The following is a 14133-nucleotide window of genomic DNA, read 5'->3' as shown; positions in this document are numbered from 1 at the left end:
AAAGAAAACAGAAGAAGGGAGAGCTTAATGATGCCTCCCGCTTGATCTAATCATCACTTAATTAAATCAAAAGATCAGGGCCAAAATAAAATTGTAATAAAAATGAATACCAAGCTTGCATTCCTCATCTGATTTCTTCTGGGAAGAAGTAACAGGGTAATGCAATTGCTCAGTCTATAAAGTTGCCGTAATTAGAAAATTGTAATGTGATTATGGCATAGGAAGGCTTCATCAGGCAGAAAGTCATGAAGGATAGCTAAGTCCCATGTGCCTTCAGACAATAGCAGAGGCAAGCTGAATCCAGGAGGAGTCCCAAGGCAGACCACCATGCCTGATCCTACCCAGAAAACTGTCTGAACCTAACCCTGTCCAAAGGTTTCACTGCATTGGTTACTTTATAATTTGCCTTTCCTCTGAAGACATCAAGGCGGTGTACGTGGTTCATCCTGACCCAAATTTTATCCTCACAACGTCCCTGTGGGGTTTGTCAGGCTGAGGGAGTGCAGGCCCAAGGTCTTTTGGTAAGTTTCATGGCTGGGTAGGAATATGCACCAGTTCTAGGAAAACACTCTAACCACTACACCATGCTGCCATGTTGCAAAATGTCAGTTGAAACATGGCTCTTGCAATTCACACCTCTGAATTTGGTGAATAATATGTACAAAGCTTCATTTATGAGGGGAAAGTGTGCAAAAATATGTTAGGGGGAACTTGCTTTGCAAAAAAAAACCTGTATATTAGACAAAACTGCAGACCAAAACATCACTATTAGGAGAGTTTTCCTAAAGGCTTTTTTATTGTTGCAAACTATTGCGAGAATGTGGCAAACTGAATTTAAGACTGAAAATGTGAGAGGTGGTTATGAACTGAAATCGGCAGACTTGTCCATCCCTATCTGGTGTGGTGGAACATTAGAGGCATGGGGGGAAATTAAAATAGGGGCTCTCCCACATCCAGCTGCCTGGAGCTCTTCTGAATGCTGGCATGCCACATTTGCGGGATGTCCCATGGCAGCATCAGGTGTGTGCCCTGCTGTGGGGCACTGGGAACCCAATAACTGCCCAAGGATGCCACACACTGGTCACTGCAGGCAATGGAACAATTCACACATTTACCTTTTACACACAGAGAAATTAAGTAATTTATTTGCACGTAAGACTAAGATCCCAAGTCATCGCAAAATATTCATCTCTTTCTAAAAGTATAACTTGATTAACTTGAGAACTAAAATGCATCGTCTCTCTCTCTCTCTCTCTCTCTCTCTCTCTCTCTCTCTCTCTCTCTCTCTCTGTGTGTGTGTCTGTCTCTCAGAACCTCTACCTGTAACCAGCGTTTCCATCTATGACTATAAACCATCACCAGAAACTGGGGTGCTGTTTGAGATCCAGTATCCAGAGAAGTACAATGTTTTCACCCGTGTGAATATAAGCTACTGGGAAGGGAAAGACTATCGGACCATGTTATATAAAGGTAGGTGGAATCTTAAACAATGGTAGTTTAGGTCGGAGCCAAAAAATGAGGAGACAGCTCATTTTTCTCTCCCTCTCTTTTTGATACCTCCCCCTTGCTTCTCTGCCACACTGTCTTCCTCCGCCACTCACCAGACTGTCAGGAGAAGGGCAGATTATTCTAGTTAGAAGTCTGAGCAGATCACTTGCAGGGGGCTTCCCCCTTGCTTCTCTGCCACACTGTCTTCCTCCGCCACTCACCAGACTGTCAGGAGAAGGGCAGATTATTCTAGTTAGAAGTCTGAGCAGATCACTTGCAGGGGGCTTCCCCCTTGCTTCTCTGCCACACTGTCTTCCTCCGCCACTCACCAGACTGTCAGGAGAAGGGCAGATTATTCTAGTTAGAAGTCTGAGCAGATCACTTGCAGGGGGCTTCCCCCTCCACCTTAGATCACTCCATCCATCTGGTCTCCTCCTGAACATTTCCCCCTCCTGACCTTCTCTCCCTTTGGACTCCAACCACCCACAGGAAATTAGGCTGTGATCCAAAAGTTCCCTACCCCTGGGGATGTATCCATTGTCTTCATACACAGAACAGTCGGGTAGTGCTGCCTGCCTACACCCTTCTCTGTTCCACCAACAACTCCCAGCCCTTTCTGTCCCTGAGCCTTGTATGCTGACCTTGTCCCAAACCTTTGGGCAAGTTAGAATGTTTATAGCCATTCCATAGCACCTCAGCAGCTGATCCAATGGCCAGGGAGATATCCTTTCAATGTGATGCAAGGTAAATACAGAAATATCTTGTTTTGCCCAGATGACCTCATCACCTACTGAAGGTGTACAGTCCACATGAAGCTGGAAATAAGGGGCAATTCACAAAGCCAGTCATTTCTTTAGTTGATTATCCTGTTGTGATGACATTATTGCTTTATGTCAAGACCTGGGGGTTAAAGTTCCTGCTAAGGGTGTCATTGAAGAAATACTTCCCCTACAGACCATGCTTCTTACTACCCATTACATTAGCTCAATGATCAAGAACATCCTTTGCATGCTGAAAGCCCCAGATTCAATCCCCAACATCTCTAGGTAGGGATTGTCCCCTGCGTGAAGCCCCGGAGAGCTGCAACCATTCAGCATCAACAGTATTTGTAAGGTCCTTGGATAGTTGCTCATGAGAAACCAGGTAAAACTCCAGCCGTTTCTTTAGTAGTTTTATTGTGCATACTATGTCCAGTGCAGAGCTTAAAAGTTCATGTCCGTATCAACCGTCTGCAGAATCCGGGAGTGGCCCCTTCCGGTTCTGACCCCAACATAAGAGTTTCAGTATACGAAATCCCCGCCTCTCCTCTTTTCGTTTCACCCCTCTGCGTACTTGGGGCAAGGGAAATAGCGTGTCTCCCTCATCGCCCGCTGAGTGAGAGGATTGCAGGGTCTCTCCAACATCCCCAGAGCCTCGTCTCTCCAGCTCCCAAGCTGCCTGCCCCTCCTCACTGAAGACCTCGCTGCTCCCTTCGCTGGACAAGGAGGTGCTACTGGTCAGGTGGGGCTGAGGCTCTCTGTAGCATCCCGAGAGCCCTTCCACCACCCTGTGCTGAGCTGGGGACAGTTCCCTGACAGTATTGAACAAGATGGGCCAATGGTCTTTCTCGGTGTAAGGCAACTTCCTATGTTCCTAAGCGAGAATCACTTTCCATCTTTTGTTCAGCTGAATAGCTGAAGAAGCTGGAAGGTTACTATTAATTATTATTGGTCATTATTTGGGGGAGGCCTGGAGCTCTGTGCTAGAACATCTGCTGAATACGCAGAAGGTCCCAGGATCAACCCCTGGCATCTCCAGGTAGGGTAGAGAAAGACCCATATCCAAAACTGTGGAAAGCTGGTGTCAGTCAGTCCATAGGGAACACTGAGGTACAAAGCGGACAAGTCACCTAAATAGTAATTGCTGTGAATGGAAGAAAAGTAGATTGCAGGCATGGGGGGTGGGCAGGCATTGATTCAGAATAAGACCATGCCATGGTGTGAGGATTGGGGGCTTTTAACACTTTGCCCCTCCCTACTGTAACTGTAAAGAAACCTCCACAACTTTGCATCTTTGGTTTGCTCCCTGCAAGTTTTGTCCCTTGGCCATTTGTCAAGAATGAAGAAGCTTATATCATCCGTTCCTCGAAATGTTTTGTGTCACACCGTGCATGTTGCCACTTGCAATTCCTTTGCCTACTTTCGTGTTTATTTTCCTGGGTCTCGCTTCTAAGTGCTTTTGACAGCCAGGAAGAAAAGGGTGGAGGCATGTTAGTGGGGGCAGGGCCGTAGAAATGTTGTTGAATACACACACACACACACCCGTATCTCTGAGACTGTGCCAAGCAATATCTGTGACGTCGTGTCGTCTGGCTCATGTAATCTGTGCCATTTGTTCACCACCCTGCAGATTTCTTTAAAGGCAAAACCGTTTTCAATCACTGGCTGCCGGGAATATGTTACAGCAACATCACATTTCAGCTGGTGTCTGAAGCGACGTTCAGCAAAAGCACCCTGGTGGAATACAGCGGGGTGAAACACCAAGCAAAGCAACACCGAACAGGTAGGACAAGTGGCTTCTGTGTGTCGTGTGCACGTTGTATCCTGATAAAATGCATTGTCCCCATAAGCAGAAGCCTCTTCCTTTGGCCTGAGAGAAACCCTGCTGTGAACCTGTGCTTTAGAGGCCTCCCCGAGACCTGTACCCCATATGCCAGGGATGGGGCAGGTGGATGCTGTGGCCCTCTAAGTGTTATTAGACTCCAACTCCCATCTGCCTTAGCCAGCATGGCCAATGGGCAGGGATGAGGGGAGTTGTAGTCTTGAGGACATGGAGGCTCCCCGTCGCTAACCTGCACTACAGGCCAAGCATGATCTATTATGATGGGATATTAGCTCCACCCGAGGCATGATGGAGAACAGCAGCAACCAGGAAAAGATAGACGTAATGTTTACAAGGACAGGAAGAAACATCACAGAAAGAGTAATTGTCACACACAGGAAGAGTAAGGATATAGTTTGAATGCTTCACCTGTAGGTTTGTAAATTATTTAATGTGTCAATACGAATGGAAGTCGTTAATATTGTAGTTGTTGTATAACGTGTGAACACCTCTTTGTTAAAGTATTGAGAAGGGAAAGGCAGTTCAGACAGTTTAAGGCATTTTGAGTTAATTTGGAATTTATCTGCTTTTTTGCCATATCTATGTTCATGATAATCTTAGGGCAGTAGTTCCCAACCGTTTTAGTATGGCGAACCACAAGTCCAAATTTACCTGGTATGGTGACCCATTAATTTATTATCCCATGGATTTTGGACTATAGGTCTTGGGCAGCTACTGACTGTGTGCATTTGAACTACAAATTTGCTTATTTTATAATCATTACTTGAGGCATCCAAGGAAAATATCTGTTTAATGGCCCTATTAATGTGAGATTCATTAAAATATGTATAGTACTTACAAGGTTATTCAGAGTTTTGCTCCTGGGAATGTAAGCACGCCATCTGATTTCAGGCTATTTGAGGTTCACTTATAAAGCTTTGCGACCCACTTGTGGGTTGGAATGCACAGGTTGAGAAACACTAATCTAGGAAATGAAAATTGATGAGTGTCATTTATTGTTGTATTTTATGCGTGGTACGCAAATGGGGAAAAAGGTGTCCTATCTTTTCCAGTTCCCTACCCACCTCGAAACATTTCTGTGCGTATCTTACATATAAACTTCAATGAGAACTGGGAGGGAGCAGAGTGGAAGTTTCCCTGAAGAGTCGTTCTTGGGACACAGAACACAATGCGACAGGACAAAGCCACCCAGATTCTGGATGATCTCCCTGAGCTCCCAACTGCGAACACTTCCTATACGTGGCCCGATTACCGCTACAATAGCAGCGACTACGAAACCACTTCTCAGCCCGATTGGTGGATTAACGAGCCCGACTCCCCAGAGAATGAAGACGAGTTTGTCAACGCAATCCCAAAAGATTATGAGAGCGTCAATCCCACCAAGGAGTTTGGGAGCCCTACGCCGGAGCCTTCCTCGTTCCTCCCAGTGAAAATGGTGCTGAGTTGGCTGCCTCCCAAGCCACCCACGGCGTTTGATGGCTTCCATATTAACATTGAGAGAGAAGGTAAAAGGTCACACAGCACAGTTGAGAATTATGGCACCAAGGTTGGCATTGAAACCTGGTATCATTGGGCCCCAACAGGTCCTTTAGTTGTTGCCTGGCCTGTCCTTTCTCTCACCTATCCTTTAATTGTTTTCTGGGATTGCATTCCTAAATAGTACTAGATAGCAGAGCTGACCCACCCATGAGGCGGGGTGAAGCAGCTGCCTCAGGTGGTATGAACAAAAGAGGTTGTGCCCCGTGGGAACCATACCCACTCACCCTGCCACCGAAACCACCCAGGTAAGGGAGGTTTTGGCAGCAACAGAGCAGCACAGCTTTCCTCTGCTCAGCTTTGCCACCTGTCTCCCCCAACCTTAGAGTCGGAGAGGGACTGATGCCAATGCTGAGTCTTGCTGAGCTGGGAAGGGGCTCCTTAAGGAAAGTACTTTCTGGAGCTCCCCCCACCCAGCCCGTGAGGTAGCAAGGCTTTGCAAGGGGCCTCCATCATGGGGGTGGCAGGGGGTGTTTTGCCTCAGTTGCCGAAATGTCTCTAGATATAGTTTGGCCTAGCATCCATTTGATTCCTCCCAATACCCTAATGTGGTGTTTCGCCATAGCATTGTGGGAAATTAAAATAATGGCTCGAACTAGCAGCCCAGGGCTGCTTAGAATGATTCTGCTACCACCTCCCACCCATCAGTCTAGCCTGCCAGGCCCACAGCAAGAGGAGAGGGTCTACCAGGAGACATCTTGCAAAGACCCCCTTCAACCTGCATGGTAGCAAAAGCACTGAGCAGCTCCAGAGCTAGCCTCAGATTTTTGTGGCTTCAGGGCCACACTTGTCGTTGCTTTGCTCACTCCAGGTGGCCTCTAAAAAGAGCAAGAAGAAGCTCCAGAGACATTGCAAAAGCCTTGAGAACACCTCTCCTGAAGGAGGAAATACCAACCCTTTTTCTGCCTCAGTTGTGTTGCTTTTCACTTTCATGCTTCCATGAAAGTGATGACTAGCACCACTCGAAGAGATTTGCCCATTTTTTAATATATCCCTTGCTCCCATGCATCAACTCAGCCGTTCATAACCCTCTTGAGTGATGTACAAGAAGGTAGAAAGAGTATATTACTCACCAGAATTAATCCATTCCTTCAGCCCAGGGCACTGGGGCATAATTCAGTTACCTCTGTCGCTAGAAACCCTATCAGATTCCAGCTAATTCACACCTCTTCTCTGATTTAGAGAACTTCACAGAATCCTGACTGTTGCGAGGACATTCACGAATTTGCCACGGATCTGAAAGAACCAGGAAATACACAATATCTGTTACAACATTCAGCTCTTCTGGTTCATGTGAAGTTCGGGAAAGCCAATCTGCCAAAACACTCAGTTTTTATATTAGTAAGTCTACACATAGTTATATAATATACATCAGTATCTGCAATGGTGTATCCGGTTGGTACTTAAGTTTTGTTTCTCAGTCATTCAGTCGTATCCGACTCTTCGTGACCTCATGGACCAGAGCACGCTAGGCACGCCTGTCTTTCACTGCCTCCCGCAGTTTGGCCAAACTCATGCTAGTCGCTTCGAGAACACTGTCCAACCATCTCGTCCTCTGTCGTCCCCTTCTCCTTGTGCCCTCCATCTTTCCCAACATCAGGGTCTTTCTAGGGAGTCTTCTCTTCTCATGAGGTGGCCAAAGTACTTAAATTAATTTATCCTAAATTTACTTCTCCTTTGCCTGTTAAATCTGATTCTTATCGTTTTGGGGTGTTTCCTCCATCTGGTTCCTCAGCTGAAGTTCTGGGAGTTGCAAAGATCAGGTTCAGCTTCCTTTGGTTGAGAGAGCACTGGGGACCTTAAGGCAAGGATGGATTACCTGTGGCCCTCCAGATGTGTGTTAAACTCCAGTTCCCATCACCCAGGAAGCATGGCCAAAAGTCAGAGATGATGGGAGTTGCAGTCCAGGAATTCCCACCCCACTTTAAGGCATCAATGTCGTATTTAGATTCTCCTCAATAAATGCATGCAGGTGTGATGAACTGACAAACGCAACGTTTTCTGCTGCTTCTTCACAGTTTTCAAGCATGCATGTGAAGAATCTTAGGTGTACTTTTTTTAAGGCAGTGGGTTGGGGATCCAGAATAACACTGGCACTCAGTTAGTGGTGAGGGCCAGACTTTGAAGGTGATTTCTCCCTGCTTCTGGTGATGCTTTAGGTCCCACAGGGGAATTGATAGAAGAGCTCACTGAGAAACCTCAGAACGTCGTGGCGACAGTGCTGACCTCTACACGGCCTCGTTGTCCTGGACCACTTCACAGGAGACCAGCAGCACTAGCACCATCATATCTGTCGTGTCCTTGACATGCCAGAAAACAGAAGGAGAGGCAAAGGCTTGAAAAGCATTATTGCTCAGAGGTAGAGGAAGAAAACACCATTTTCCAGGCAGGCCGTCACTGAATTGGAGGTGGAACTGAATTGCATATGGCAACTTCGGGTTTGCACAGCTAATGTGGATTTGGCACTCTTGTGCAACAAAGAATCGGGTTATTTGTGGTAAGGAAAGTTTCAGGATGTGTGCAGTGGAAACAACAGCTTGACCTGACATTGCATAGCATCAAAACATAGGAGGCTTCCTTATATGGAGTTGCACTGTTATTCCTACTAGTTTGGTACTCCCTTGAATGACTGGCAGCCACTCTCCAGGGTTTCAGGCAGGCGACATTCCCAGCTCTGCCTGGAGATGCCGGGAAGAGAACCTTCAACCTTCTGCATGTCAAGCAGATGCTCTGCACCAAGCCTATGGCATTTCCCTTAACCTCCCCACGGACAAATGCTCCTCCCAGCACACGTGCACAAAGAAATCAGGATGAATGCTCAGTAAAGGAGGCCATCTGGGGCGACCTTCCTCTTCTAATGGGGCATGGAGGATATGGGCACAGTGAAGACACATGGCTGTGTCTCTTGGGCTGCTGAGCTTGATTTCATAGGGTATTTCAGAAAAGACTTCAGTGACATTGGTTTGGCTGGGAAGAAATCGGCGGCACTTCAGTATATATCAGAAGATCAGTAAATCTAACTGAACACCAGGGAACTTTCTTCTGAGTAAACATGCACTGTACATTCCCAAGCACATTCAACCAGGAGAAGAAAGTGTAATTGAATGCAATGGAACATACATCTGAGTAAATAGGTAACTGGTTGTACCGTCCATCCAGCCCTACCATTAGGTAGCTGCTTCTGGCAGCAGATTCTGAGTGGCGTGAAAAGGCAGAAGCATTATATAGATTATCTTTGTATTTTCACAGCTGGGGTGGCATGAAGCTTTACCTCACACGCCAAAATTAACATGGCTGGCCTTGGCTACTTTGCACCTTGATTTCGAGCAGGGAGGGAGGTGCCATTTTCTGCTCTGCCTCTGGCAGCAAAGGTCTTGAGCTGGCATTGATGCTCAACATGCCTTCCTCTCCCTTCCTTTCCTTACACATGCTCTGTCTCATTTCTGCAGGTGAATAACAAGCAGCAGCCTTATCGAAAACCTGGTTCCTGGCGCTCAGTACCAAGTTGTGATTTACTTACAGAAGGGACCGCTGGTTGGGCCTCCTTCCGATCCTGTGACATTTGCCATTGGTAATGGGCTTATGCATACCTCTGTTGTTTCGGTTGCTTGAAACCAGCGTTTTAGGCAGAAGAATTCTTGGTAGAAGAATGAGTGTGGTGCTGCTTCTGTAGAGCCTGCAAGGCCATGTGTTGAGTAAACATTGGTTTTGTCTGTACAATCACAGAAGCCATAGATAACACTTTGCCAGGACTGTGCCAATTCTGTCCACTTTGCTCCTCGCTCCTCCACTAGGAGGAAACAAACCACCATCTCTGTCTTAGCATTACATCTGGATTACGGATTATAGTTGTTTCCTCCCAGGGCAAGCAAGAGAAAAACTATGATAGCCGTGGATCCATAGCTTACTGATGAGGTTTGTTGGAGCAAAACAATCCAGAATCTAGTCTTCAGTTTTAATTCTAAACCAAGACTGTAGCATGTTTTCTTCATGTTCTACTCTGAAGGAGAGAGTCCCAGATAACCTGCTGACCGGTAATCCATTATTCCCTTACAGTTGGTGGGGAGTGAGACCAAGGGTGGCCTTGACCTACCCAAGGACATTGGCTTAGCCCCTATTTGCTCATGTGTATAGTATATAGTATATAGCCCACCTAGCAGTTCGAAAGCACGTCAAAAGTGCAAGTAGATAAATAGGTACCACTCTGGCAGAAGGTAAACGGCATTTCCGTGCGCTGCTCTGGTTCGCCAGAAGCGGCTTAGTCATGCTGGCCACATGACCTGGAAGCTGTACGCTGGCTGTCTCGGCCAGTAACGTGAGATGAGCGCCGCAACCCCAGAGTCGTTCACGGACTGGATCTAATGCGTCAGGGGTCCCTTTATATTTACCTTTATAGTACTGTATGCCTCACGTCAGATTTTTGCATGATGGCTAAATAGCTCTTGTGGATGAGGTGGGAGCAAGGTGACCCACCTCTGCAGCAGAAAACTGAATTGCCAACGTATTAATAGCTTTCCATTTCTGTTTTACCAGTGCCAACTGGGATAAGGGATTTAACACTTTACCCTTGGGCCCTACTGCCGTGGTCCTCAGCTGGAACAGGCCTCTTCTGGTGTTTTCCGGAAATACATTGTAGAAATGTTTTATTTCAACCCGTCAACAATGACCTCGGAGTGGACAACGTACTACGAAATAGCAGCGACCGTCTCCTTAACGTCGTCAGTGGTAAAGCACACTTGGATGCTGTAAATGCCTCACACACGTTCATGCCCAAACGTCATCGTTCACACACAGAGAGAAACAAAAACAACCTAAAACAATATCCTTTTAAAATGCAACTTCATGTAAATACAGTCAATATGTTTAACAACAGAACTACATTGGACTACTTCAATCTGTGGAACTGGCACTATTACAAGAGGCACATAATACTCATTCCACACAACATTTTAGTGTGGCACCCCTACATTTTGGAACCCCCAGCCTATTGACATCAAGCAGGTGCCTTCACTGTAATAATTTGCCTGCTTAAAACATGTTTTTTTGGGGTGGGGCAAGCGTATCCGGAGACTTAGAAATTACATGGGTTTCATTTCTTTTTAGCTACTGTTGATTTTAATCTTCTTCTGAATATTTTAAAATACCTGTTTTAACTGTTTTTTATCCATGATATCATATATTGTTGTAAACCTCTTGCCCTTTTTATGACGGGTTTGAGCTCCCATTGTTCAGTCCCAGCTCCTGCCAACCTAGCAGTTCGAAAGCACACTGAAAAGTGCAAGTAGATTAATAGGTACTACTCTGGCGGGAAGGTAAACGGCGTTTCTGTGAAGCTGCTCTGGTTTCGGTGTTCCATTGCGCCAGAAGTGGCTTAGTCATGTTGGCCACATGACCCGGAAAAACTGTCTGTGGACAAATGCCGGCTCCCTTGGCCCTGTAAAGAGAGAGGAGCGCCGCAACCCCAGAGTCGTCTGCAACTGGACTTAACCGCCAGGGGTCCTTTACCTTTACTCTTTTTAAATAAATACGTACAGCAATTACCTTTACCTTTTAAAATAAATACGTACAGCAATTCAATGCCAAACACTCTGTAGGCAGTCATAGGTATTCTAGGCCCAATCCAGAACGTAGCCTTAATGTCGCTTTCAGATCCCACTTTTTTTCAGGTGCTAATTCTCTTTCTTCAATGCCTCTTCTTGTTTGCACATCTTTCAGAGAATAGGAAACCTTCTGCCTGCCTGGTATTACAACTTTCGGGTAACCATGTGACATGGGGAGTCCCAGAACTGAGCTGTTGTGACAGTTCCACCATCAGCTTCATAACAGGTAAAAAGAGCTTGGAGACCTTTCACGGTTTGTGTGTGTTGGTTTTGTTCTTTAATATAAGGCAACAATGGGGAGGTCTGCTGGCCTCTAGATGTTGATGGATGACAATTGCCACCATACCTGACTGCTGGCTATGCTGACTGTGGCCGATAAGAATTTGAATCCAAAATCAGGAGAAAAGCAGATTAGAGAAGGCTGGTTTAATGGATAAAAATATTGGAGTTTTGATAATAGGAAGAACCAGTTGGGCCTGTAAACCACTGTATAACGTTCTAATAATAATAATACTAATATTTTATTTATACCCCGCCCATCTGGCTGGATTTCCCAGCCACTCTGGGCGGCTTCCAACAAAAAATCAAATACATTAAAATATCACACATTAAAAACTTCCCTAAACAGGGCTGCCTTCAGATGTCCTCTAATCTGCAGTGAATCTGATGTTTCACCAAGCATTGCTTTAGTGTGTTTTTTAAGTTGGCAGCAACAGGGACTAGAACCTTGATTTTTTTTAGAAGGAAAAAGGAGAGGATAGGCCCTTGCAAGATGAAGAGTTTTGCCGTTAATTCCAAATTCTGTACTTTCATCGTGAAATTGTAGCACATTGCTGACTTCCGGATTATAAACTACGGTAGTATGAACCATCATGGCCTGCAACAAAATATTGCAGTGCTGAGTGCTCTTGTTTAGAGTACCAGCCAGCCAGCCAGCTATGTCCTTTTCCGGGAGACCCCATTCCATTCTTCTGTTTTCTGTTCCCGCACCCCAGCATTCAGCCAGCATTCTGTGGCCACTGAGCATGCTGAGTTTTCACTGAGTTGTTTTGGAATTTCTCCCACTCCCGTGGCTTAGATTCCCTTAATGTCTGCAAACTTTCATTTCCCTTAAGTCTGCTTCCCTGTCATGTGTAGGTGGTACTATTATGGCTACATAAGGAGCCACACTAGGAACATGGGTTAGCTGTTATATATATAATTAGATGCTTTGCAGCCTCAAATTAGGTGCAGATGATGATGATGATGATGATGATGTACTGTTTTTCTTTCTGATAGCTCCAGTATCCCCTGAAATCACTTCAGTTGAATATTTCAATAACCTTCTCTATGTCAGCTGGATCTATGGTGATGACAACACAGACCTTTCCCATTCTCGAATGTTGCACTGAGATGGTTATTGCAGAAGGAAAGAAAAAGATAAAAAAGAGTGTAAGCCTAAACACATTGTACTTCCTTGGGTTTCGCACGCAGAGATGCACAATGCCATGGATTTTTCTTAAAAAAGCAGAACTAAAGCTTGTATGGGGCAGTGGGGGGTTGCACTCAGGGACGTCTTACCCATAGAGGCTAGTGGCATGGGGAGCCAGGGCACTAAGTTCTGGAGAGCACCAGGGAAGAGGCGGAGGCTGGACACGGTGCCTCCCAGCATCAGCTTGGTGCCCTCGCCCACGTCCGCCATGCCACACTGAAGCAGCGCTGCGCCCGGAGCCTCCATCTGCTGTGGCCACCGTGGCACAAAGCAGCCAGCTGAGCCAGGAGGATCCACATCCAGCCTCTGCCCCTCTTCCCCACTGGAGGAGGCCTCCCTCCAGCCACTGCCCGCCTCCTCCAGCCCCGCCGGCAACCCCGTCCTCCCTAAAAAAACTCTGGGAAATGGGGGGGCAGCGCTGCAGGGAGATTTGCACCACAGCGCCGGATATGCTTAAGACAGCCCTGCTGCACCTATAAGGCTCTCACACAGCACTTTGCAAGCACCAGAAACCAGCTGATTGTTTGCAAGCTGTAGGGGCTTACAATGATGATCGTTGATCATTGGGGACTTGTTAGAATTGTTGCAAATGGAATCCCTGTTCTGGACCTTGTGCAGGGTAGAAATATACATGCTCTCCACTACAAGAAAGAGTCCCAAAAAGTATTACTGCAAACTATCTTAAACTAGTTACAGAATAATTGTTGCAAAAATACAAAGTAACACATTGCTCTTAAACAAACTAACAACGCGGTCCAGTCTTCTTTAAGTCCTTAATTAATCTAAGAACATTCCTGGTTCCAGAGAGATATCCTATACAGTCGTACCTCGTGTTGCGTTCGCTGCGGGTTGCAAACGGCGCGAGTTACGAATGCACCGAACTCAGAAGTACCGGAATGGGTTACTTCTGGGTTCGGCCGGTTTGCGCATGCGCAGACGTGTCAAATGACACCACACGCATGCGCAGAAGTGCCAAATCACGACTTGCACATGCACAGAAGCAACTCTGCGGGTTGCACACTGCTCATGATGCGAACAGGGCTCCGGAACAGATCTTGTTTGCATCCAGAGGTACCATTGTACAAGCAACTTGTTTGTTCAGCTGTGTAGCTGCAAATATAATGTTTTAAGTGCATTATTCAAATGTGACCCTAGATGATAACGGTGAACTTATGGAAAACTCAATATATTTTTCCAAACGTTTAAAAAACAATATGTTATATGTGTCTAAATTCCACCCAGGACTGCTGAACTGAGCTCTTACTGCTGCTGGCTTCTATGGCAGCTAAGACATAAGAGTTCTCAGGTTTCCCAGCAATGAGTCATTACTTAGTATACACACCAAAACGGAAATCTCCAGCCTCTCCTTATTTCAGTGTTTACCTAAAGTTGAATCTTCTGCCTAATGCAAACTTCTCTTTGCAAATGCAAATCTTT

General features: G+C 46.1%; 1 protein-coding gene across 1 annotated transcript in view; it reads left to right on the top strand.

Annotated features, from left to right (window-relative positions):
• The window catches only part of PTPRO (protein tyrosine phosphatase receptor type O), a 135769-nt gene that overhangs the window by 78270 nt on the left and 43366 nt on the right, over positions 1-14133 (top strand). The window contains 17 exon segments of the mRNA XM_033162275.1: positions 1312-1470; positions 3877-4029; positions 5142-5594; positions 6808-6832; positions 6834-6874; positions 6877-6966; positions 7785-7853; positions 7856-7938; positions 7940-7989; positions 9081-9196; positions 10159-10191; positions 10194-10232; positions 10235-10350; positions 11341-11389; positions 11392-11451; positions 12504-12613; positions 12615-12656. Coding sequence (XP_033018166.1) covers positions 1312-1470; positions 3877-4029; positions 5142-5594; positions 6808-6832; positions 6834-6874; positions 6877-6966; positions 7785-7853; positions 7856-7938; positions 7940-7989; positions 9081-9196; positions 10159-10191; positions 10194-10232; positions 10235-10350; positions 11341-11389; positions 11392-11451; positions 12504-12613; positions 12615-12656 — 1688 coding nt within the window.

Source organism: Lacerta agilis, chromosome 10 (assembly GCF_009819535.1).
Source record: "Lacerta agilis isolate rLacAgi1 chromosome 10, rLacAgi1.pri, whole genome shotgun sequence".
NCBI classification, from domain to species: Eukaryota; Metazoa; Chordata; class Lepidosauria; order Squamata; family Lacertidae; genus Lacerta; species Lacerta agilis.
The sequence above is the reverse complement of the archived record's forward strand: the minus strand, read 5'-3'. Positions and strand labels throughout refer to the sequence as shown.